Genomic DNA, 27025 nt, shown 5'->3' with positions numbered 1-27025 from the left:
TTGGGATGTTCCAAGATGCTCCATGAAATATTAGGATGTCTATTCTGATCTTCAAAGTTAATACTGCTTGCTGCCCCTACTACTTCCCTTTATGTAAGTCTTATTTTTCTTCTCTTTACCCCATCCCTTCCCACATCTCTTCACATTTGCTTATTTTGCATGATGGTTTCCACTGCCTAAATCTATCATTTTCTCCTTATTGTCTACATAAATATCATCCATATTGCAACTGAATTAATATTAAGGAATTCTGGGTGGCAGCCCTGACTCATCGGGGTAGATTAGTCCTTTTTTAAAAATTTTATTTGTTTATTTATTTCAGAGGATCAGTTCAGATCTTGAAATGAGTTCAGCTTCAAAGTGACAAAATAACCTTTCAACTCCTGGAAAGGGCATTTAAATGCATGACTTCATTACATGTAGTAATCTCAGGAAAAAAAGTTAGTGAAATAAAGAAACTTAAAGAAAAGGCAGTTCCATTTAGGTTTTTTGCAGCAGTCTGAAAGGGATGATCACACAATGTATTCTACATATGGTTATTTGACACCATTAGAGAAAAAGTGAAGAATCAGATATGCTCCCCTCCTTCCTGGAACTTTTAGTTTAGATTTAGATTACTATAGCAACAATAACAGAACATTCATATAGTGCCTTAAGTCTTATTTTTTCTTAATCTACAATGTCAAAAGCATGATTGGACAGGGAACAAGAGAACAGTTTTCCAAGCACATCATGAAAGAAGGTAGAAGCATTGCTATTATAGTAGACAAGCAGATCATTCATATGAGCATAAAATCTACCTATCTTCTGGAAGAGAAAGTGATTTGGGAAATTCAGATTAATGTAATCAGAGAAAGCTAGTCAGAGAGAGTAGTCAGGAAGGGGTGTATCTTGAGAATAGAGTTTAAAAGGTAGAGGAGCAAAAGGAAGGCATGGAATGATTAGAGATAATCTCTAATTGGAGGAGAGGATTTAAAAAAGGGATTTCATAGAATATAAAGTCCTGATTTCATTTGAATAGGAAATAAAAATCTTGTCTCCTTTTGCCATTGTCCTTGTCCTTATTCTCTCTTTAAGGCTAGTAACAGCACCAGGATCAATGGAACAAAATACATGGGCCCAGGAAGCCTCTTGGACAATCCCCAGATCCATATTTACCAAATAGTGTATGGAGTATCTGCCCTGGCACTGATTTTTACGGGTGTCATGTCATCGGACTTTTTCACCAGGACTACAAGGAAGGCTGCCACCGTCCTTCACAACACTCTCTTTATGAAGGTACAGTAGCTATGGCTTAGGTCTTTTAGCTTGACTTTGCTCTGGAGTCACAAACTTTACAGAGAAGGGAAGAGGGAGAAGTGATTAGACAAGAGAATGTGCACAAGGGTTTGAGTGGATTGCAATTTCAATGACTCAGCAGCAGGACAAGACAACCAAAAAAGTTAAAAGAGTTTCTAGTATGTTGAGTGTAAAGAAGGTGACAGTCCTGCTGTACTTTGCCCTGGTCAGACTCTTTTACATTCAGATCTGGCACTATAATTTTACATTTTACAAAAGCATGGTGTGAAACCAAATGCATCTGGAGACGTACAGCCAGGTGGTAAAAGGCAATGGTAAATAAGGCTGGTAAGATGGTAAGATGTCATATGGGGTTTGGTTGAAGGAACTAGAAATGATAAACCTAGAGGTGGGTGGGCACCCATCATAACTATTTTCAAGTATCTGAAAGGTAATCATTTTGAAGGATTAGGCTGTTTGGCCCCAGAGACAGGACACATAGTAAGGAATACAATTTGTAGAGAAATAGATTTTGCCTAGCATTATATTTTGCTATTTATATTTTAAGAATTATTTCTTTTCCCATTCTTTCCATTCCTTTAGGGCATAATAAATAAAAGATGAAACTTTAGGACAATCAATTCTATTTAAAAAATGAAAATCTTATCCCAATGAAGTATATTTTCTTAATCCCCCCCTTTCCTTCCCCCAACTCCATTCTTTGCTAAATATCTATTTCTCAAACAGAGTATCAGATGGATTATCTGGACACTAGAAATTCCTAATGCAGAAAGACCTTTTCTGGGCAGAAGAATCTGTGGAGTCCCAAGTTTTAAGTACCATCTATGGAAATCTGGATTCCAAAGTCATCCTTCATATTTTCAAGATTCCTATCAGTTTTCATTCTTCTGACCAAACTGAACAATTACCCCTCCCCTGGGAATTTACAAACCTATTCAGCTCTAGGGATTTCAGCAACAACCCAGTCTCAAACTATACAATAGACTGTCAGTTGACTTCCAAATAAAGATTTTTTAAAAAAATTTACTCATATTTTTACTTATTTTTTATTTTTTTCCTTTCTTTTATTTTGAAAAAAAAATTCTTTACAACATTATCCCTCGCACTCACTTCTGTTCCGACTTTTTCCCTCCATCCCTCCACTCCCTTCTCTGGATGGCAAGCAGTCCTATACATGTTAAATATGTCACAGTATATCCTAGATACACTATATATGTGCAGAAATGAACAGTTCTCTTGTTGCACAGAAAGAATTGGATTCAGAAGGTAAAAATAACCCGGGAAGAAAAACAAAAATGCAAACAGTTTACATTCATTTCCCAATGTTCTTTCTTTGGGTGTAGCTGCTTCTGTCCATCACTGATCAATTGAAACTGAGTTAGATCTTCTCTTTGTCGAAGAAATCCACTTCAATCAGAATACATCCTCAAACAGTATCGTTGTTGAAGTATATAATGATCTCCTGGTTCTGCTCATTTCACTTAGCATAAGTTCATGTAAGTCTCTCCAGGCCTCTCTGCATTCATTCTGCTGGTCATTCCTTACAGAGCAATAATATTCCATAACATTCATATACCACAATTTACCCAACCATTCTCCAATTGATGGGCATCCATTCATTTTCCAGTTTCTAGCCACTACAAACAGGGCTGCTACAAACATTTTGGCACATACCGGTCCCTTTCCCTTCTTTGGTATCTCTTTGGGGTATAAGCCCAGAAGTAGCACTGCTGGATCAAAGGGTATGCACAGTTTGATAACTTTTGGGGCATAGTTCCAAATTGCTCTCCAGAATGGTTGGATTCGTTCACAGCTCCACCAACAATGCATCAGTGTCCCAGTTTTCCTGCATCCCCTCCAATAATCCAAATAAAGATTTAAAAAAATTTTGATTGAGCATGTCTCTCCTTGCCCTTAATATTACAATGTAATAATGTAATCTCCCTTATGTAGCCTTGCTTGGCCACTTTCTGGGCTTGGCTTCAGGCTCTCAAAAGACTGAATAATATATGCTTATAGCATGGGAGATGACTTGTTGATTATAAAAACATGAACATACTTTAAGCAAAGCATAAAGGGGCAGAATGATATAACAGCAATAACAGCAATCTATGAAAATGTATCTGAAGTCAGAGAATCTATTCTTGAATTCTAATTCTGTCCAAAATACTGATGTGATTTTTAATGAATTATTTCCCTTCTCTGGGTTCCAGTTTTCTAAGATGTAAAGAGAAGGGATTGAATTGGACCATCTCTTAAGATTCTTTCTGCCTCGGAATCTGTGGACTCAATATAGTCCTTTCTCCTATTGTGTTTTATCTCTTCTTCCTCTAAAACCCTATAGTACGTTGTACCTTTTCTTTGCATTTCCTCACACTATTTTGTTCTTTACTAGAGTTCTTATTTTATCCTTCCCATTAATTATACATTTTGTAAGGACAAGAGGATTCTATCAGATTTAATCTTTTTTATTTCCTCTACCCTGCACAGGACCTTGCACGTAGGAAGCACTTTGTTAAAAATGGAAGTTAAAATTCAGAACTAGCTGTGGCAGCATTGTTGTACATTATGTGTTTGGTTTCCAGTTTAAATACTTGTCAGATGAATTTAATTACAAGAACATTTTATAATCCAAATTAAATCCATTAATGTTCATTAATGGTTCAAAGATTTTATTTTTTCTTCTTAACTAATACCACTGACTTTATATTTATTTCAAGGTGAATTTAAGAAGTCATCAACTGATTAATGAACACATATTTATTAAATATCTATTATGTGTCCAGCACTGTTGACAGGCAGTGAAAATACAAAAAAAAAAAACCCCCAAAACCTACACATACACACACATACAACACACACACACACACACACACACACACACACACACACAAAGAGTTCTTGCTTTCAATAAATTTACATTTTGTAAGGAAATGGAAAGTTTAATTAATCAGTCAACAAGTATTTCCTGAGCACTTACTATATATATATGGCAACTAATGAAAAACAGTTGAAGGAGCCCTAGATTGGAACTCAGTAACCTGGATTCAAGTCTTTGCTGCTTCTATGCCTGTGGGCAAGTCACAACATCTTTTAGGACCCTCAGATATTTTCTTTATAAAAAACAATGGAGTTGGATTCAGTGGTGATTCTGTGTTCTGTGATTCTGCATCTAGGACCTCTCACAATGCTGATGTCAAATGCTTTTGTCTCTCCACAGATTCTCCATTGCCCTATGAGTTTTTTTGACACAACTCCTAATGGTCGTTTCTTGAACTGTTTTTCTGGAGACTTGAATGAGTTGGACCAGATGCTGCCAATGGTTGCGGAAGAATTCTTACTTTTGTTTTTTGTAGTGGTGTCTATTTTGATCATTGTGATCATACTCTCTCCTTATTTCCTGATTGTTGGAAGCATCGTTGGTATTATCTTTTTAATTTTATTTCAGTGAGTAGGTTTCTCAGTCAACTTGGTTTTATGCTTCATAATTTTGGGATGAAAAGTGCTGCATGCTTCATAATTATCATATTAGTAAAACTTGCATCTTGTGGTTAAAGGCCCTAACTCTATATGTAATGGATTAGCATAGGAAACAAGAGAGAATAGTACAAGGTAAAAAAAAAAATTATTAGGGACAATTAATGCTAGAATATCTAAACTCAATCCTGGCCCTCAAGGAATTTAAAATCTATTATTGGAAATAACAGAGAAATTGAGATAACTACAGTGCAGAATAAAACATAAGTGAAGTTTAAAGCAACCAAGGAGAATGATTTTGGAAGTAGGGAAAGGAATGAAATGATAAGCAAAGAATGATGGCAATGGATTGTAATTTTGAGAGGAGGAAGTTTATTTAAGATGAACATAAGAATTATCTGGTTCATTTTTTATCTTAATAAAAGTTAGAAAATAACAGAATTCTACAAAATATCTGCCAGATAGCAGTATGACTTAATAGAGAAGCCAAATCTGAATGGATGGTTAGGAAGAATAGGAGAGAGAGTAGTTTAGGCATATGGAATGATACAAATAGAAGCAAGGAAATTAGGTATCCTAGGATATGTTTTTGGGAGAAAGCTCCTGCTGTTTACTCCAAAAAAACAATAAACTTCTACTGTATGGCATCATCTTTGCTTTATAGCAGAAATTCACAAAGTTCCTTCAGCCATTAGATCTTTCCTTTTCCATAACTCCAAGGCTAACCAGATGGAGTAGATGTACCTAGCCAAGCTAGAGATCAGGATTTACCTTCAAAGACCAAGCCCAACTAAAGGCAATATTCCTTTTGAGGGAATCAAGCATCTAATATCTAGTGAATTTATATTTATTATCATTACCTGTATTTGTATCATATTGCTCTAGTCATTGATCTGATCAATCAAAAATGTGTTTAGTACTTATGTGCAGAATACTATGCTAGTGAAAAGGGACATACAAGGTTTAGCTAAGATACATATTTTGACTTCGTAGAGCTTAGAGTCTAGCAGGGTGAAAAGACAAATGTATAGTTAAAATACATGTTACTACCTGTTAAATGCATTAGAGTTGCAGAACAAATCGAGATGTGAGGCCTCAGAGAGAAGCTTATTGCAAATATGGGAGTGAAGAGAAAGCCACATGGAAGAAGTTAGGCTTTATAGAATGAATAGGAATTCAATAGAGAAGAGGGAAAAAAGCGATATTTCAGACATAAAGATCAAGTAATCAGTCATGGGGAAGAGAATATAAAGTATGTAAGGCATGCTGGCAGAAGCAAAGAGTTGTCCAGTTTTACCTTGGAATATGCAAAGGATATGAGAGAAGGTTGGAAAGACATACTGATTATATTAGGTCTTGAATAGTAGGCAAAGAAGACTGAATCTTACCTGGGAAGAGACAGGGAGTCACTGAACTGTTTTGAATAGTAGAATTCAGTGACCAGATACATGTATTAGAAGTATTATTCTGACAGGACTGAGTATACTGGAGAGGGGAATGTATAGAGGCAAGGATACTTCTCAGAAAGTCATGTGAGTAGTGATTCTGATGGGTGTTATTATGAAGGCTTGTACTAAAGTGGTAATAGTGGGAAGAGAGAGAAGGAGAAGGATATGAAAAGATGGCCGAGACAGAATTGAAAAGAACTTGTAATTAGTTGAATGTGACAGGTGAAGGAGACAACAAAGGCAAAGGAAATTCCACGTTTACAAACATGGGAGACAAAAATAGATGAAGTCTTACAAATGAAGCTGGGGGAAGAACGGCTTGGACAGGTTGAGCTTGACTTGTGATATTTCATTGAACACATGGGGGGAAGAGTGAGAACCAGGCAGTGGGGTTAGCTTAGTGGTAGAGGAGGGTGCACAGAATATTTGGGTCCTGCCTGCTAGTCCAGGGTTTTGCTGAGCTGGATGCTTCCTTGCCTTTGCATTGTAGCACGTCCCCCAGAGCCAGGCTCCTGATGGCTCTGACCCTTAACATTATTATTTCATTACATTTTGAATCACCACATTGGATTTAAGCCAAAAAAGTTGAATTCTTTTGAGAATCTCTGGGAAGTTGTGGAGCAAGTACTGGGGACAGACTCAACCCTGTGGTTCTAGACCTAGCTCTGTCCCTTATGACCTGAATGTCCTCGGGCAAACATCTTATTCCTCTGGGCTGTAAAATCAACATCCTTTTCCTTGGTTCATCTCCACCACTTGATTTCTCTGCCCTGGACCTAGGGCTACTGAACATCACCAGAAAAAATCATAAAGTGACTTCAAATGCAGTAAGTTTGTTGTGAAGTGTTATGTAGGCCCTCACTACTATTTGAAAGCTCATTTAATCTATCCATATTGGCTCATTTCATGTTCAACAGCATCTATTCTAAACCTTTCCTTTTCTTCTTTCAGTCTTAATTCCTCCTCCACCTCCTACCCTGACAGCAAATGAACTAACCTCCTACTAAAATGAAAAAATTGGAGCCATCTGTCACAAACTTCCTCAACCCCCCTTCTTCTTAATTCCTCCAATGAAGGATCACTAGCATTAACATTCCCCACTCTTTCTTCTTCCCCTCTGGTCATAAAAAGAGGTATCCCACTAAGTTAACTCTCTACTTGTGCCTTTGATGCCAAGATCTTGCTTCCATATTCGTCTTACCCTTATCCCTTTTCACTGTCCTCTTCCTGTTTGCCTACAAGTAAGTCCAATCCTTAACAATATTGTTCTTCTACCTTATTCACTCACTAGCCTATCACTCTCCTTCCCTTCACTGCTGAATTTATTATAAAAATTGTTTAAACCCATTGCTTCTATTTTACTACCTATTACTCCTTGCCCCTTCTTTCTTTAGTTCTTGCAAATTTGGCTCCCATTTTCACTATTAAATAGAAACTTCTCTTTCTGAGGTCACCAGCAATCTCCTAATTATGAAATAAAATGATTTTTCTTTTGGTCTTCATTCTCATTTCTCTCTCTGTAGCGGTTGATATTGTTGATCATTTCTTCCTACTGATTCCTTCTTTGGCTTCAGAGACTCCACTCTCTCCTGATTAACCTGCTTTTTAACTGCTCCTGCCCTGATTCTTTAATATGGATGGTCCTTGGGAGTCTTCCCTTTTTTCCTTTATGCTTTTGCTTTTGGCAATTTCACTCACTTCTATGATTTTAACTGATGCTTTTTGCAGATGATTTACAAATTCATTTTTAGTCTGTGAGTTCCAGATTTATGTCTCCCACTAGAAGTCCTACCTCTTATCTTTCATTGTCTTTCTTATGTATAGATTTGTTCATGTAATTTTTCTGTTCAACAAATTTTTTTCCTACTTTATTCTACTTTAGTACAAGCTTCATAGCATTTAGAACTGAAAAGGATTTTCAAGATCATTTAAACATCTTATTTTGTATTTTATCTACATATTTTATAGGGTGTTGAGTCCAAGAGAAGTAATGGCACTTGCCCAAAGTCTTACAGAGAATATATAGCAGAGCTGGAATTCAAACTCAGGATCTCGAATTCCAAATACATAGCGCTATTCCACTATACCATTTTGCCTCTCAATCCCTTTGCCTGACAATTAAGGCTCACCATAGTCATCATCAACAAAAATAATCAATCTAATTTCTCTCACATTATCCCCTCCATATTGGATTACTTTCTGCTTCCTGCACACTCCTTCCTCTCCCTTGCTTCTGTCTTTTTTTCAATTGTTTCTTTATGCCTAGAACACCATCCATTCTTTTCACCTTTTGAATTCCAATCACTTAACGTCCAACTTAAATTCTTCCTTCTCCATGCAGCTTTATCTGGTTGTTTTGATTACAATGATCTTCCCCTGACATTACATAGCTGTTTTTCTGTGCCTTTTTATAATAATATATATTAGCAATGATTATTTTTTAACTCTGTATTAAACTGTGAACTTCACCAGGGCAGGGTTTATGTCTTATCTAAACTATGTATTTTTTTCATCACTAAGGCACAATGATTTCATATAACAGGTGCTCAATAAATGTTGTTTAAGTGAATGAAGGGGTTGGACTGAGATGACTGCTAATGGACCTCCTGTCCCTACAGTGCTATAATTCCATTTTGCCACCAAGCCAACCAGGAGTATGCTTTGCCTGGGAACATCTGATATTTAGAAAAATATGTAATTGATCCCTCTTATTGTTCAGAGCTTTCAAGAAGACCATCAATGTGATCAAGAGGCTAGAGAACTATAGCAGATCTCCACTCTATTCTCACATCATTACGTCTCTGAATGGCCTGAGCTCTATACATGTCTATGGGACAGCCAATGACTACATCCAAGAGTAAGTCTTTATAAATTTGTTCCTGGGTCTGAGAAATGGGAGTGGGGGAAGTATGTGTAGAGAAAATGGTAGAAGCAGACATAACTTTCCCCCAGAATAGAAAGCTGGTCTGTCAGGATGACTTGGGTCCAAGTCCTGCCTGTCAACATGTGAGATGTGTGACCCTCTTTGTGTCTTAGGCAATGATTGGAGTTATATCAGTATCAGAAATATCAGAAATATGCACTGGTTAGCATGGAGGAAGGTGGGATTCCTCACCTGGAATTCCCAGCATTAATGCAAATATACTGGATCCAAAGTAATTCTTTTTTTTTTTTTTTTTTTTTTACTGAAAACTCCCCTAATGCTTTACCATAGTGTAGGTGTAACCCTGGGTTGTGATTATGCCAGAAAAAACATAAGTTCTGGCAGATTCTCTGAGCAGAGGGCCTGTTATCTACCTGAGTCTGTCTTCAGAGGACCATCCTCACTATGTTTGGAGAGACTCACAATTCAAGAGGTTGGGTACCAGTGGATGAGATTTTTGGCCGCAACAACAACACCCATAATGATGAAACCTGGATTTTTAAAAAGTATTGAAGAAGTATCATTTGGGTTCATCCCTAGAATCACAAATTTTTGGAGATGGAAGGGATCTCAGAAGTCCTCCAATCGAATTCTTCCTTGATAAATGAACTCTGCCTCTATAACATCTCCAAAAAAAAAGTCCTTTAGGAGAATCTAGGTAGTGCAGTGGATAGAGCACCAACCCTAGAGTCAGGAAAACCTGAGTTCAAATCGAGCCATACAAGCGGTGTGATCCTGGGCAAGTCACTTGACCCTGATTGCTTCCCCAAAACAAAGTTCTCTAGCTTCTTGCAGAAGAGTTCCAGTGATGATGAGCTTAATACTTTATCGTTATACAACTCTGTTTAGAAAACAGGGTATCTAATAAATACTTAAATTTTGATAAAAATAATAGGGACTGATATTCCATTAAGTGAAAGCATTTTCCCCCATTGGATTCGTCCTTGCCCTTCTATTCTTATATCATTTTCTTTAGAAATTTCAGTTCTACCAATCATGGGACTTCCATTCCTACTTGGATTGGTTACAATCACTGAATGAGTATCCACTGTATAGTGAAGTATGACAGGTATTGTAAGACTATTCAAAGGGAGGAAGTAACATAGCCTTTGACTTCAAAGAAGCCACAATCTCATGAGGATATTAAAGAGAATACAGAACAGAGAAACACAAGAATGGATTCTTACCCAATTCCAGACAGAACCACACACTAATGGATCTTTTATCTGGTAATTTGTAAACTAGAATTCAATATTAACCATATACCTAAATATAATGGTGCTTGAATCCATAATAATGAAGAAAGAAGAAAAGTATTTGGTGTAGTTATAGGGTTATACTTGATTTCTGTGTAGCCAGACACAGATATTGATGCAATTGGGGTTAATTGACTTGCCCAGGGTCACACAGCTAAGAAGTGTTAAGTGTCTGAGGCCAGGTTTGAACTCAATTCTTCCTGACTTTAGGGCTGGTGCTCTATTTAGTGCACCAACTAGCTGCCCCTGTGTGTCTTTAGCAAATCACCCACTTTTCCTGGGTGACCGCCTTTGTAAATGAACATTGTTAGATTAAATGTCTTCTGGGTAACCTTTGGCTTATTTTTTGTTATCTGTAAAATGAGTGTTGGACTAGATGACTTCTGAAACCCTTTCTAGCTTTAAAACTCTGAACCAGAAATCTTAGTCTCCTCTCTTTAAGGCCAGTGATTTTGCCATTCTACCACATACCTTCCTAACCAGAATATCTGGTTACTTAACTCTGTCAGATAATAAAGTGCTTATTGTACACACATGAGTGTGAAGTCAGTACCGGGATGCCCAAAGATTGGATAGCTAATCTGGAAAGGTTTCATGGTAGAGATGAGGGGAGGGCTTGATGTATTAACAGCCTCAGAGGTGGGAGTGGGTGAGTTGTGAGCTGGAGGTGGTATTGCAGAAAATTGTTAGAGACGGATTTGATTTGCCTGATTAACACTCCCACAACATCTCTATCTCTTTCTAGATTCAGAAGGCTCACAGATAACCACTGTAACTATGTATTCCTGTTTGTGTCTACGACACGTTGGATCTCATTGAGACTTGAGCTCCTAACCAATCTGATAACCCTAGCTGTGGCCTTGTTTGTGGTTCTGAGTCCTTCTTCTATAAGCTATTCTTACAAAGCCATGGCCATGAGCTACGTCCTACAGGTGAGCCTGGTGGTACATTGTTACATGCCTGGGATAGAGACTCATTAGGGATTTAGACTTACCTTGATCCATAGGACTGATTGACATCTTTCTAGTTTAAGGGGCTTAGTGTGTGTTGATTGAGAGAGGGGTCTTGTGGAGAGAGAGAGTCAGAAGCAGAAGGTTCCTGCTGAAGTAATATAGACATAATCAAGTCAAGATCAATAAATAGGAATTATGGTTTGGTAAAACTAAAGGGCTAGAGATGTGATGCAGTATCTAAAATAGAAATCTTCAGTTAGTAGTTTTTCAGTCACGTGCAACTTTTTGTGATCGTATTTGGGTGTTTTTTGGGCAAAGATACTGGAATGGTTTGCTATTTCCTTCTTCAGATCAATTTACAGATGAGGAAACTGAGGTAAACAGGATTAAAGTGACTTGCCCAGAATGATAGTTAGGAAGTATCTGAGGCCAGATTTGAACTCAGCAGATAGTTCTTCCTGATTCCAGTCTCTACTTCTGCATTACCCAATCTACTTTATCTGTTTGAAAAGCTCTTCTTGCTCTTCTCTTCCAGGCTAACCCAACTCTTTCAAATTATATTCCTAGGGCAGTATTTGAAAGATTTACTCTCTTGGTTATACCCCCTCCCCCTTCACCTCCCTTATATGCCCTAAAGCTTATTAATGTCCTGGAAATGGTCTTCATTTAGTCTAAGATTACACTGATGTTTTGGGCTGTCATATCACAGAACTGAACCATACTGAACTTGCAGTCCAGCTAGGATTTCTGGATAGCCATACTTCTCCATATGATGTTGGATTTCAAACCCAAATATAAGATTTTATATTGTTCACTTTAAATTTTTATCATATTAGACAAGAGGGCTCATTGGATCATAGATTTAGATCTGGAAAGGACCTCAAGTTGTATATGGTTCAATCTCTTCATTTTGCAAATGAGGAGCTGAATCCAAGAGAGGTTAATTGATTTGTCTAAAGTCACATAGATATTGTCAGCCAGGATTTGAATCTAGATGTGGCTTTTGTCAATGGGCTCAACATTCTGGCCTCCTCAAGTCTTTAGATCCCGACTCTGCTACATAGCTGTATGTCCAAACTCCATGTCATCCATAAATTTCATATATTTTGATTGATAAAAATGTTGAACAGAAAAGAGCCAAGAGCAGAAGCTAAAGAACTCTTTCCAAGCTGACATTACATGCATCAATGATGTCTCTTTGAAGCCAATTCAATTACCTGCAAATCTTGCTAACTGTATTATTGGCTCATCTACATTTCTCTACCTTGTCTGTAAGGAGAGCCTAAAAGACTTAATGTTTTGCTAAATTTGATAATGCCTTGCTAAAACTTATTTAAAATACATAGAATTCTCTATATCTATCAAATATTTATTTATTGTTATTAGTACATGTCAGGCACTGTGGTGGAAGCTAGGGATAGAAAGACAAAAATGAAAACAGTCCTTGTCTTTGAGGAGCTTACATTCTTTTTTTATTTTAATAATTTTAATGTAAATCTTTGAACTGTATACTTTTCTTTGTTTTCTTTAACAAAGGATCCTCAACATAATTATTGAAATATATAACAAAACAATTCTGTGGTTGATTCAATATTGGACGATTAAACCATTCATAACATTCTGATGTGATCCTATGATTTCTTAGAAATCCATATGGTTCTCTCTTGACACAGATTTTTATTCATTTTCTCTTTTCTTGCAGTATTTATTCATAGATGTCTTTACTCTTTTTTTTTATTATAGCTTCTTATTGACAGAACATATGCAGGGGTAATTTTTCAACATTGACCCTTGCAAACACTTCAATTCCAACTTTTCCCTTCCTTCCCTCCACCCTCTCCCCTAGATGGCAGGCAGACTCATACATGTTAAACAAGTTAAAGTATATTTTAGATACAATATATGTGTATATATTTATATAGTTCTCTTGTTGCACAAGAAAAATCAGATTTAGAAAGGTAAAAATAACCTGGGAAGAAAAACAAAAATGCAAGTAGTGCACACTATTTCCCAGTGTTCTTTCACTGGGTTTAGTTAGTTCTGTTCATCACTGATCAATTGGAGCTGAATTGGACTCTCTCATTGCCGAAGATAGCCACTTCCATCGGAATTGAGAAGAGCTTACATTCTAATGGAAAAGACAAAAGGTACATCTAAAACTATATAAATTGTAATTATTGATGGAATAAATACAAACATATACAAAGTAGTTAAATACAAGTTATTTTTGGAAGGAGAGTAATGGCAGTTGAGGGCATTGGGAAAAACTTCCTGGAGAAGGTACATTTAAGTTGCACCTTAAAGGAAAAGAAGGATTCTGTGAGATACAGGTAAGGCATTCCAGGCACACTGCAGAGATGCAATATATATTGTTATGCATGGAAAACAAAGAGACAATTAGTTTTGTCTGCATGGAAAAGTATAGGAGAGAGAGCAAATATGTACAAGGATGTTGAAAACATAGGTTGGACACAAGTTGTGAAAGGCTTTAAAAACTAAAGAGAAGCATTCTTATTTTATCATGAAAATAATAGGAAAAAAATCATAAAAGACAAGGAATAAGAAGTAACTAGAGTTTATTGCTCAAGGAAATCAAACTGTCACATACTCAATTAAGAAAATTATTTTGGTGATGGTGAGTAGGATGAAATGGAATGAGGAAAGACAAATCAGGGAGACCAGTTAGAAGCCTGATGTATGTATGGGGTCAGCTACATGGCACAGTGGATAAAGCACTAGCCCTGGAGTCAGGAGGACCTGAGTTCAAATCTGGCCTCAGATACTTAACACTTCCTGGCTGTGGGACCCTGGGCAAGTCACTTAACCCCAATTGCCTCAAAAAATAAAAGAGGAGAAAGAAGAAGAAGAAGAAAAAAGGAATCTTGAAGCAGTAATTAGACATGAGGTTATATATAGGGGTCTGAATTCAAATGTAGCTGTATGAATGCTGAAAAGAGATAGAGATGTTGTAGAGGGAAAAACTGCAAGACTTGGTAAGTGATTTAATATGTAGAGTGAGAGATAATATTGAGAAAGATTAGAAGACTTAGAATAGTGATTATACCTTTGACAAATAGGGAAGTTTGGAAGAGGGCTGCAGAGGGACATATTGAGTTCCGTTTTGGACATGTTGAATCTGAGATGTCTCTAGAACATCCACTTGAGATGTTCTGATATAAAGTTAAAGCTCAAGAGTGAGAGCAAGACTGAATATATAGATTTGCCAAGAGATGATAGTTAAATCCATTAGAATCAATGATGAACAACTTTAGTGAAGGAACATGATATGAGCCAGTAAAGGAAAATAAGAAGGAAGAGTGGTCAAATGGGTAGATGATGAACCAGACTAGGAGGACGGTGGTACTCTCAATAGAGACAAGGAATTGTGGTAGAGGAATAGGCTTTTGGGGGGTAAGAGAGAGAGGGAAGATTATGTGTTCTCTTGAATTTGAGATGTCTATAGGAATCCAGTTTGAAATGTCTAATAAGCAGTTAGTAATATGGGCCTGAAGCTTGAAAAAGACTGAACAGCATGTACAAATCAGAGAGTTATCTCATAGAAATGGTAATTCAACAGTTGGGAGATTATGAGGTCACCGAGTGAAAGTTATAGAAAGAGAGGAGATAATCCAGGTAGAATTTAGATGTATACCCAAGATTAAGGGGTATAATATTAACAATGAGTCAGCAGAAGACACAGAGAATGACTGATATCCTGACCCACAGTGTAGTGCTTTCTCTAAAATGCTACATAAGACTCTTTTGTTTTAATTCCCAATTTCCCATACTGTAATTCCTTTGCTTCTTTTTCTGATTTCTTTGGGCCTCTTTCATAATAACTACAATTTTGTAGTGCTTTAAAGTTTGCAAAATGTTTTAAAAATATTACCCCATTTTATTTTTACAACAACCTTGAGTGAGAGATGTTATTACCCCCATTTTACAGATGCAAAAAAAAAAAACTAAAACAGATAAGTTAAATGATTTGCTCAGGGTCACAACTAGTAAGTATCTGAAGCTGGATTTGAACTTTTTTTTTGAGGCTTTCTTGTTGGAGTTCAAATGTTGGGTTCTTGTTCTTCTCAAAACACAGCCGATTTAGCTTAGAGCCCTCCGAATATCTCCAAATCCAAGGGTTTTGTCCTTCAGCCTCTACCTCTGCTTTCTTCTGCCTCCAGCCAGCACAAAGATGGAATGAATCTCTTGTCTCCTTCACTTGGAGCTCAGCTAGCTTTCTGGTGAGTCTTTCAGACCAGCTTGGTCTCAGTGGGGGAAGTGCAGGAGCCCAGCCACCAACTACAGTGGTGGGAGATGAAGATGAATCTGGTTGTCCACTGAATTCTCCACTCGTAGCTTTATCCTCTGAAAACTCTTCTTCCGCCACCAGCCAGCCAAATGGAAAATATTCTGCCTTGCCTCAGAGAGAGAGGGCTTCTGGCGTAATTCCGCTGAAATCTCTCAAAGTGCTCTGTGTCTGCACCAGAGTGCTCCTCTCCAATCTAGCTGAACTCTCTTCCACGACCAGCCAGCCAAGTGGAATATATTCTTGAATAGCTCTCTCTTCACTGGCCTTATATCTGAGTCTTCTGAGAGAATGGGATTATGGGTTTTCTCCCATAGTGCTCTCTGGCCCAAAGAGCTTCAAGGGAGGTGTGAACTCACAAAGGTACAAAGTTTACTTTGTGAAGCTGGTATACTTGTGAACTCCAATGAGTAAAGATGCAAACACAAGCATTGTACTAATTAGTTCTACTTAGTACCTTGTTTCAGGTTCTGCCCAAAACATCTTCTTGTAAGATTAAATCAACTCTAATTAGTTAGCAATTTGTAAAGATTCCAACACTTTCTGATTCCAGATCTCATGTCAGCACTTAAGCAGTTTGTACACAGATTCAAAGAATCTTAGTGAAGGAAGAAACCTTAAGAAATTATCTAAGTAGGAATGCTCAATGATATCCTTGACAAATGGTCATGCATGTGTTTAAAGATCTTTAGTTAATAGGAACTTATTCTGCTTTTGGAAAGCACTAATAATTAAGATATTTTTCTTACATTAAGCCAAAATATCCTCTTTCCACTATTTACCCCCATTATTCCTGATCCTGTTCCCAGAGGCCAAGCTACCCAAGTCAAAAGTCTTTTTCCACATGACAACTCTTCAAGTATTTGAAAAACAGTGCCTATATCTCTGCTAAGGTTTTCCTCTACAGATATCTCCAGTTCTTTGAATTGATTTCATATGTCATAGTCGTTAGTCTTTTCACTATTCATCTTCTGGATGACAATGAGAGAAGTCTGTTGTCCTCCTGGGGTGTGTGTGGAGGATATGATTAAGACTTGTCAATAGGACAGGACCAATAAGTGAATTGTGACTTCTTTGGAAAAGAGAACAACCAAGTAAGGAAACTCCTTCTCTGTTTGTCTTTATCCACTGGAGAAGGAAATAGCAGCCCACTCCAGTATTTTTGCCAAGAGAACCTCATGGACAGAGCTGTAGTCCAGGGTGTCACAAAGGTGTTTTCATTTGAACAATTTTCTCTGCAATCAAGCAGCTGAGAGAGCTACCCAAAACTCCATCTGATAATATTTTTCTTATGTGAACTGCACACTGTGTCCCACTAATGATATAGTTCAAACTCAGGAGGAGGGGCTTCCCTAGAAGACATAAGAGAGGATCTCAGTTATAAGGAAGAGTGCTTTTTTCCCCTCTCTTCAAGAAACAAAAGTCTGTTTATTGAGGCCAGAGCTGAGCACTCTGGCCTGGCCCAGGAACAACAAAGTTGCCTCTGTCCTTGAGAGAGTAATTCATTAACTGTCTCCCTAAGGTATGAAATACTTTTTCTCCACTTGGCTTGGAGTCTGTTTTTTCTTTTTGCTCTTAGAGGTTAAAAAGAACTCAATGTTCTTATATGCTCATGCTCTACCCACGCTTCCAAGCCTATCAGCTTTAACATAATAGGCACCTCCCTGATACAGTACACATTCATATGCTGACACTACAGACACCTACCTTCATACCACACAAGTACACACACACTTTTGGAATGCATACGTTCATAGGCACACACATTACATGGCGTGCACACAGTCTTGTGTGGTTCCCCACGGGATGGGACCAGAGCTCTCTGTTACTCCAAAACAGTTTCCATGATCTTAAGCCTTCTACTCATTCTGGAGGAGGCTGCCAAGGTTTCCTCTCCTAACTGCCCTGCTCCATCTATCTCATGAAGTCTTCTATTCCCCTTTAATCTGGAAACTTTAATTTAATAAAATAAAAATTAAAAGAACATTTGAATTTCACTTCTGCTTTTTACTACTTATGCAGCCTTGGTGCTTGTTGTTGTCATTTGTTCAAGAGGACCATGACATCAGGGAGGTGATGCTATGACATGCAGGTGACTTGGATTTAAGTGAGGGAAGGCAAATAACTTCTGTGAGTAAAGCTGGCTTGAAAAGAGTCAGTTGAAAGACTCATTCCTTCTTCCCTTCCCTCCCTCTCTCCCTTCCTCCCTTCCTTCCTCTCTCTTTCTTTTCCTTCCTCTCTTCCCCCCTCCTTCTTTCCCTCCCTCTTTTCCTCCCTCTGTCCACATACCTAAAGATTCTCTTAGAAGCATTTTTTTTATTCTTTTGCACCTCTGAACCCTCTTAAGATATCTCGGGGTTTACTGGCTAGATTGTTTTTTAGGGATCAGGTCTTAAAACAAAAACAATCTGATTCTAAGTGGTCACAAAAAAGTTCTAAGCCAAACCCCATTTGGTTATTGCTTGGGTCCTGTTTGACTCAGATTGAATGTAAATAGCAATCATTTCTGCTTTGACCAGAAACCCTGCAGGTCTTCCCTCCCAGATTCATTCATTTATTGATTTAGATTTTAGGGGACTAGGCTAAAGAGGAGATTCTTTGCCTCAGTTGCTACCTAATTTTAATCACAGAATGGGTATGGCCTCAGTCAAACTGAGACCTGTTAAAGATCTCAGCTTAAAAAGGCCAAGGTCTCCCACTGCATTCTGGGCCATCTCCAATCATCCTGATTTGCATCTGGCCATTGGGCTCAGAGGATCCTGAGGAGAATATGAGTTGGGGGACCTTGCCCAGCCCTCCCTCACTTAAATCCAACTCATTTGCATATCATGGCATCACTTTCCTGATGTCATGGTCCATGGAATGAAGAACAAACAACAATGCAGCCTTATGCATCTCATCTTTATCTTGAAGCTACATTTTTCTAATCTGTAAAATAAGGGAACAGGAAGAGAGTCTTTCTCAGCCCCTCCCATCTCTGAAATCCTATAATGCTCCCTTAGGAATGTGGAATGATAGAGTATCCTATCTCTACCTGTGTGGGACAGAGAAAGATTTATACTTAGAGTATGGCATTTCTTTTTCATTCCAGTTGGCTGCAAATTTTCAAGCTTGTGCAAGATTAGGTTCAGAAACAGAGGCCAGGTTCACTTCTGCAGAGAGGATACTCCAGTATATGAAGGTAGGAAGATTCAAAGTAGAGAACTACTACTATGTGATCTTTTTCAAAAGTCAGCTAATCAACTGCCATTTGTCTATTAAATGAAATAAATGTAGTCTTTGCCACTTCATCAACTCTACTTGTTCCCACTTTCTCAATCCCAATGTCTTGTGTCTAATCCTCCCAGCATCCTAGGGCCTCCTTCAGTTCTGAAGATTTTCATTTAGTCTCCTTTCTGTGTTCCCCCTACCCTAATTCAAACCAATCCACTTTGAAGGCTTTCAGGGTCCCACTAACTGCCTGAAGATTATGGTTATTGATGGCTTAAAATCCAATGAAGTAAATCTATTCTAATAGGTTATTATGTTATCTTTTCAGGTAATTATCAGACCTTCAACCAATCAAAATGCAGCAGGCCATAAGGTGTAATTTTCAATTGTGGAGTTTTCTGACTGCCAAGGGAAATATTTCTAAGAGGGAGATATAGAAGAATCTTTTAGCACCTCCTAAATCATAGCTTGTTAACAGTTGGCCTTGGGCTACAACCTCTGGGATAGGGAGAAGGAAATTATAACAATCACTTTCTTTTTCTTTTAAAAAATAAAGCTGTCGGTTCCTGAATCCTCTTTACACATCAAAGGGGTGAGCTGTCCCCCAGGTTGGCCACAGCAAGGGCAAATAGTCTTCAAGGATTATCAGATGAAATACAGAGACAATACACCAATAGTTCTCAATGACATCAACTTGACCTTTTACAGCCAAGAAGTGGTGGGCATCGTGGGAAGAACAGGTTCTGGTGAGAGATTCCTTCAGCTTCCCTTTTGCCCATGTTCTTGAATCTGCAGGTAGTCAAGGAGTAAAAGTCAGCATCTGCTGTTATTTCTTCTTACTTTCTCTCTTTATTCCATAGAGTTACAGAAAATGAGAAATGAAAGGGACTTAAGAGATCCTTTTGTGCACTCCCTTCCTTTTGTTGAGGAGGAGGAGAATCAGAAAGGTGATATTACCTGAACAAGGTCACATAGCTTGTGAGTGGCAAATCCAGAACCAGAATCCAGGTCTTCTCCCTCTCAGTGCAGTGTTTTATATATTTTAGAAGCAAAAGCAGCTTCTTGGCTAATTACTTATAACCCTTCTATACTGTGAATGTTATGGTGGCAGAGATTCTGCCTTATTTAAATTTCAGTTCTCAACCCATGTTTATAACAATATCACCTAACCAGTAGGAGGTTAATAGTTTTATTATTATTATTATGGTTTTTTATTTACATTTTTATTTACATTTTTATTTACATTTATTTATATGCATGGGGAATTTTACAGCATTGACAATTGCCAAACCTTTTGTTCCAATTTTCCCCCTCCTTTCCCCCTCATCTCCTCCCCCTGATGGCAAGTTGACCAATACATGTTAAATATGTCAAAGTATAAATTAAATACAATATAAATATACATGTCCTAACAGTTATTTTGCTTTACAAAAAGAATCGGACTTTGAAATAGTGTACAATCAGCCTGTGAAGGAAATCAAAAATGCAGGCGGACAAAAATATAAGGATTGGGAATTCTATGTAGTGGTTCATAGGCATCTCCCAGAGTTCTTTCGCTGGGTGTAGCTGGTTCAGTTCATTACTACTCTATTGGAACTGATTTGATTCATCTCATTGCTGAGGATGGCCACGTCCATCAGAATTGATCATAATATAGTGTCATTGTTGAAGTATATAATGATCTCCTGGTCCTGCTCATTTCACTCAGCCTCAGTTCATGTAAGTCTCTCCAGGCCTCTTTGAAATCATCCTGCTGGTCATTTCTTAGAACAATTTATTTATTTAGCCATTCTCCAATTGATGGGCATCCACTCAGTTTCCAGCTTCTAGCCACTACAAACAGGGCTGCCACAAACATTTTGGCACATACAGGTCCCTTTCCTTTCTTTAGTATCTTTTTGGGGTATAAGCCCAGTAGAAACACTGCTGAATCAAAGGGTTTGCACAGTTTGATAACTTTTTGAGCATAGTTCCAAATCACTTTCCAGAATGGCTGGGTGTATTCACAATTCCACCAACAATGTATTAGTGTCCTTGTTTTCCCACATCCCCTCCAACATTCCGTGTTATCTTTCCCTGTCACTCTAGCCAATCTGACAGGTGTGTAGTGGTATCTCACAGTTGTCTTAATTTGCATTTCTCTGATTAATAATGACTTGGAGCATCTTTTCATATGACTAGAAATAGTTTCAATTTCTTCATCTGAGAATTGTCTGTTCATATCCTTTGACCATTTATCAATTGGAGAATGGCTTGCTTTTTTTTCCTTTTTTTTTTAATGGCTTGATTTCTTATAAATTAGAGTCAATTCTCTATATATTTTAGAAATGAGACCTTTATCAGAATCCTTGAATGTAAAAATGTTTTCCCAGTTTATTTCTTCCCTTCTAATCTTGTCTGCATTAGTTTTGTTTGTACAAAAATATTTCAATTTGATATAATCAAAATTTTCTATTTTGTGATCAGTAATGATCTCTAGTTCTTCTTTGGTCATAAATTCCTTCCTCTTCCACATTTTTTTTTAAACTAACTTAATTATTTGTTGAATCGGATCTCTGGGCTGGTACAAATCTAATGAAACAACCAATCCTTGTCCTCCAGTGCCTACAAATACAGTGAGTAGTTCAGGAGTTAAGGTTTCCCTGTGGAGCTGGCTATCTAGATTACTGTATAGCCTTGGGTTTCCTTGCAGGGCCAGTGAAGGGCTTCAGCATGAAGGTGGTAATGGGACCATTTTACTCTTCACTTCTGCAGGAAAGTCCTCTTTGGCAGTGGCTTTATTCCGGCTGGTGGAGCCTGCTGCTGGCAGCATCTATATTGACAACGTTGACATCTGTAGCCTCGGCCTAGAGGATCTGCGGTCCAAGCTGTCAATCATCCCTCAAGATCCTGTCTTGCTATCAGGCACCATAAGGCAAGACTTATGCCTAGAATTTAGTTTAATTCAGCAAGCATTTAGTTAGCACCAACTAGTGCCAAACACTGTACTGGGTAGTGCAAAAATAAAAGCAAAAAGGGGAGGCTTATATCCTATTAGGCTTTAGATTGCATCACCACAGAAAGCATATAGTCCATCTTCCATCCTCCATCCTTCCATTCTACAGAGGAGGAAATTTAATTCCAGAAAAGGGGAAGCCAGGACTAGAACCCAGGTTTCCCATGCCAGTTCTGTCTCTATTACATTATGTGTAGTAGAAGAAACTTTTCTCAGGAGAATGTTTACAGTATTGTATAAGACAAATGAACCACATTTGAGATAAATGATCCAACATTTGCTCCCTAGTTTTCCTTAACATGCTTCATTGATAATTATTGAAAAAGTATTTCCTTGTTGTATGGCAGATTCAATTTAGACCCCTTTGAAAGTTACACTGATGAGCAAATCTGGCAAGCTTTGGAAAGAACATGCTTAACTAAAACTGTGAGTAATACCAATACCAAAAAAATTTTTTTAAACAAATGAACTTCTTTGCTTTGGGAGATTTGAGAAGGGTTGCTATGATCTAACTTATATTGCCTTTCTGGAAGACGTTTTCAGGATAAGCTAAACTATGTCCACATGGCAGTGAATGTATATAAATAAAGGCTAAATGAGGCAGAACCTGCTTCTGCCCCTCTTTCTGGGAGTGGTGCTCAGAGTAATATTTGTATCTTTGTGTGGCAGATTTCAAAACTCCCAGAAAAACTGTTAGCTGAAGTTGTGGAAAATGGTGGAAACTTCTCTGTTGGGGAAAGGCAACTTCTTTGCATAGCTAGAGCCCTCCTGCGCAATTCCAAGGTAAGGAAGGAGCAAAGAAGGACCATAGCATCATAACTAGAGCTAGAAAGGTCCTTAAAGTCATCTATTTCAGCCCACTTAATTTTACAATTTGAGAAAACTGAAACCCAGAAAGGTTAAGTAACTTGCCCACATGATCTATGTTAGTGGCAAAACCTAGATTCAAATCTAGACTTTGACTACAAATCTAGTACACCAGAACAAATACTCCAAATTGTCTTTAGGAAATGGAATCAAGATGGTAAAGTATCAAGAAGTATGACCAAGCTCTAGTCCTCACTTCCAGGAGATTTAGAAAATGCAACAAACTGAGTACTGATTAGAAAATAAAAAGCAAAACAAAATAGTTTTTATAAATGAACTGAGAAAATAGAGGGGTGAAAACAGGAAGAGAAGAGATATGAAGAAATAAATGAAAAGGGAATTAACTGCTTGGCGTAAGAAATATAAAACCTTACCCAATTAACAAATTCCCTGAAAATGGGAATGAATCAAATAAAAGATAATGATTCTATGAGACTGAAAAAAATGGAAGAAAATGTGAAATCTCATAGAATAAATAACTGAACAAGGTGAAATAATTTAAGCATCACTGGTCTGTCAGAAAGCCATAACCAAAACAAACAAAAAACTTAGACATCATATTTCAAGAAACCACAAAAGAAAACTGCTAAGATCTTTTAGAACTAGAGGGCAAAGTGGAAACAGAATCTTCTAGTCGTCTCCTTAAATAACTCCCTAAATGAAAATTCCAGGAATTCAGTGCTTCTAGGCCAAAAGAAAATATTTTGCAAGTATCCAAGAAGAAAGAATTTAAATACCAAGGAGCCACAGGAAGGATCACTTTTCATTTAGCAGCCACCTCAAGGAGCAGAGAATTTGAAATACAATTATTCAGAAAGCAAAGAATATGAACATACAGTCAAGAATAACTTAACCCCCCCAAACAGGATACAATCCTATCAGGCAAAAAATATGAGACTCTAATCAAGTAGAAAACTTCCAAGCATTTCTGATGAAAAGACCTGTGCTACCTAGAAACTTTGAAATGCAAATACAGGAGTCAAGAAAAATATCAAAAAAGGGGACCACAGAAGGAGTTTAATTAGACAGAAGACTTGTGAGTGGTTCTGTTAAGTTTTTACTATCTTAAAGAAGAATGTAAAGAAAAGGGAAAATACAGTAAAAAGGGAGAGAAGAATGAGGAAAAGTATCTTACATAATTGGGGTGTACAAACTGAAATTTATACAAACAAAGTGAAGGAAATGTGCAATAATTGTAACTCTTATCTAAACTGGAAGAAGTAGTACAATTGTATATAGAAAGATATTTCACTCAACAGGGAAACAGGAAGGAAAGAAAAAGGATAAAAATAAGGGAATAAGAATAAAAGGAATAAGGGAATTTTGAGGATAGATTAAGGGAGGGATTATCCTAGCAAAACAAACTCTAACTAAGGATGTACAAAAATATTTCTAGGAACTCTTTTTGTAGAAAGTGAAGGGGTGTCCATTAATTTGGCAACAATGGAACAAGCCATAGTATATAAATGTGATGGAATACTGTTGTGCTATAGAAAATGATAAAAGGGATGATTTCAGAGAAACCTGGAAAGACTTGTATGAATTGATTTAGAGTGAAGCATACAAAAACAGAACAGTTTTTGCAATTATAATATTACAAAAACAAATATCTCTGAAAGACTTGGGAACTTTGATTGTGACTAAGCATGATTCCAGAACTAATGATGAGATAAAACACGCCCCTAACTTTTATAAAAAGGTGATGGATTGAGAGTATGGACTAAGACATTTTTTTAGACTTGGTTAATGGGGCAATTTGTTTTGCTTGACTATACATGTTTGAAAGGAGGATTTTTTTTCCTTTGTCATTTTATTGGGGAGGGAAGAAGAAAATACTGACTCTTGTTAGTTAAAAAAATTAATTTAAAAAACATCATTAAGAGATGAAAGAGCTATAAGCCTTCTGAAAAGATATTCACTTTCCAACTTTTTAAGTCTCTTTTAAATGTTATTTTCATCTATGTAATTCTCTTCTTTTCTCTCAGTTGATCACATATTATGTCTGTCCAAGTTCTCCAATCTATATATAGAAATATTCTTGATACAATATTTGCCAATAATAATAACAGTAACTGATTTGGAATTGTTTCATCAATTGTTTCATTAGGAAGGGGGTTGATATGGCAATAGAGTTAACTTGGATAAGATGTCATATGATATAGAATTAAAAATAGGTTGTGAATGACCAGACCCAAACAAAAGAGGAGGGGAAATAGTTCAGTAAAGTCAACATATCGATAATATAAAATATCATATGTAATAGTCTATATCCATAATTCTCTATTTCTATAATGAAGGGAAGGAGATCAAGGAGGATAGTTTAATAAAAAGAAAAAAACAAAATTTTAAAGGAATGACATTTAGGTTGGTTTCAAAGTTGGGTAGATCAATAGGCTAAGAGGAGAAGGGAGCTTACATAGGATATTATTAGCAAAAGTACTGAACTGAGATAATATAGGGAATATTGAGGGGACAAAAATATTCAAGCTAATTGTGCATTACAAAATACACAGAAGAGAATAATATGAAATGAGGTTGGAAATACAGAATATTTCCAGATTTTGTCATCTTTGAATGCTGCCTGGAAGAATCTGTACTTTAATCAGCAGGCAGTAAGGAGCTAATGAAGATTTTAGAGCATAAAATTAATATAAAAATTTATTTGCATGGGGGATAGTGTAAATTTTTCCTTTTATATAATTTTTGATATATGAAAATAATTAGTTGTTTTGGGGACATTATAAATCCTTAGGGACTTTGTTATGTACTGTTATTGGTTATGTGTTGTTAGCTGTAGGTGATGCACTGGATAGGGAACTGTGTCTAAATTTAGAAGATCTGAGTTCAAATTCAGCTTAGACACATACTAGTTAGATCACCCTGGTCATATCACTTAACCGTTTAATAGCATCTACCACCCAGGGTTTTGTGACAATCAAATGAGATGATAGAATTTTTAAAGCACTTAGCGCAATGCTGCACATAAAAGGCACTTAATAAATGCTTATTCTCTTTTTCCTTTCTTCAGTCTGAGATCCAAGCATATTTTCTATTTTTTTATTATTAGATCATATTAATAGATGAAGCTACTGCCTCCATTGATGTGGACACTGATGCCCTGATCCAGCACACAATTCGAGAAGCATTCCATGGTTGTACGGTACTAATCATTGCACATCGCATCACAACTGTCCTGGATTGTGATCGCATCTTAGTCCTGGACAATGGAAAGGTACAAAGAACTTCCTGGGACCAAAGAGAGAGAGAGAGCAAAACTTAGAAGAAGGCAAAAGGGCTTCTCTCTTTCAAGACAAGTCATGACTAATATTCTAAAAGTATATTAGCATCAGAAAAAACCCTAAAAATTAGCCTCCATTTTAAAGATGAGGAAACTGAAATTTATCAGGGAACACTGAGATAACACAGTGAGGTACTGGTGGAGCTAAGATTTGAGCCAATATTTCCTGATACCAATCCAATATTTTTCCCTACTCACTTTTTTTTCTTCTTCCTATTTCCTAGGTATTGGAGTATGACAAACCAGAAGTCTTACAACAGAGACCTAATTCGGCATTTTCAGCTTTGCTGGCAGCAGCACATAAAAACATAAAGTTAGAACAATAGTGTATGGGAGAACTCTAAGTGGATCTGGAGTTCAGAGATAGAACTAGTTCAACCACTGAGCTCTGAAATCCTCAAAGCAAATAGAGATATTGATATAAATACTCCAATGAACTTAGTTTATTCAGAAAACCAGATCATGTTAGCATTTGAAGATAATGTTAGAGCAGAAAGGACAGTTTTTTTAATTTAAAAAAAAATTCAGTACTTAAAAAAAAACACTAACTAAATGAGTATTTCTATATATAATATGGAAAAGGAAAGGACTGTACATGAAACTGAATCTCTATGATGTAGAGCTTGCTTTTCTTTTTAAGGATACAATAAAATCAACATCTAACTTTGACATTGCCAATCTGTAATTCATTCTGGCTTTCTTTCTCTTCTCTTCTAATTTTATGTGAAGGGAGTAGGGAGAAGAGAAGAAAATCCTATCAGCCATTTACTTTTCCTTTCCAACTCAATTCCTCGGTCCCTCCCAAAAATTGAAGAGAAAAAAAAAACATAAAAAAACTTTGTAACAGACAGTAAAACATACAAATTTTCACATGAATATTAAATAAATATTTCATTTTACAACTTGAGTCCAATACTACGTTGTCAGTAGTTTGGCTAGTACTAGCCAAACTAGTATGCTTCATCATCAGTCCTCTGCAATTGTGATTAGATATTG

General features: G+C 37.0%; 1 protein-coding gene across 3 annotated transcripts in view; it reads left to right on the top strand.

The window, feature by feature from the left end:
* ABCC11 (ATP binding cassette subfamily C member 11) overlaps positions 1 to 26698 on the top strand; it is an 83571-nt gene extending 56873 nt beyond the window's left edge. For 2 of the 3 annotated variants that reach the window (XM_051979799.1, XM_051979801.1), the window contains 12 exons: positions 1078 to 1278; positions 4520 to 4746; positions 8944 to 9081; positions 11149 to 11335; positions 18751 to 18840; positions 19198 to 19242; positions 19426 to 19615; positions 21624 to 21783; positions 22212 to 22290; positions 22534 to 22647; positions 25799 to 25963; positions 26254 to 26698. In XM_051979799.1, coding sequence (XP_051835759.1) covers positions 1078 to 1278; positions 4520 to 4746; positions 8944 to 9081; positions 11149 to 11335; positions 18751 to 18840; positions 19198 to 19242; positions 19426 to 19615; positions 21624 to 21783; positions 22212 to 22290; positions 22534 to 22647; positions 25799 to 25963; positions 26254 to 26355 — 1698 coding nt within the window. In that variant the 3' untranslated portion in view covers positions 26356 to 26698. The remainder of the gene's footprint in view (positions 1 to 1077; positions 1279 to 4519; positions 4747 to 8943; positions 9082 to 11148; positions 11336 to 18750; positions 18841 to 19197; positions 19243 to 19425; positions 19616 to 21623; positions 21784 to 22211; positions 22291 to 22533; positions 22648 to 25798; positions 25964 to 26253) is intronic. The other variant, XM_051979800.1, reaches the window with a different exon arrangement.
* The last annotated feature ends 327 nt before the right edge of the window (positions 26699 to 27025 follow it).

The sequence above is a fragment of the Antechinus flavipes genome, chromosome 2 (assembly GCF_016432865.1).
Source record: "Antechinus flavipes isolate AdamAnt ecotype Samford, QLD, Australia chromosome 2, AdamAnt_v2, whole genome shotgun sequence".
Lineage (NCBI taxonomy): Eukaryota > Metazoa > Chordata > Mammalia > Dasyuromorphia > Dasyuridae > Antechinus > Antechinus flavipes.
Note: the sequence above shows the minus strand (reverse complement) of the source record. Positions and strands in the feature narration are given on the sequence as shown.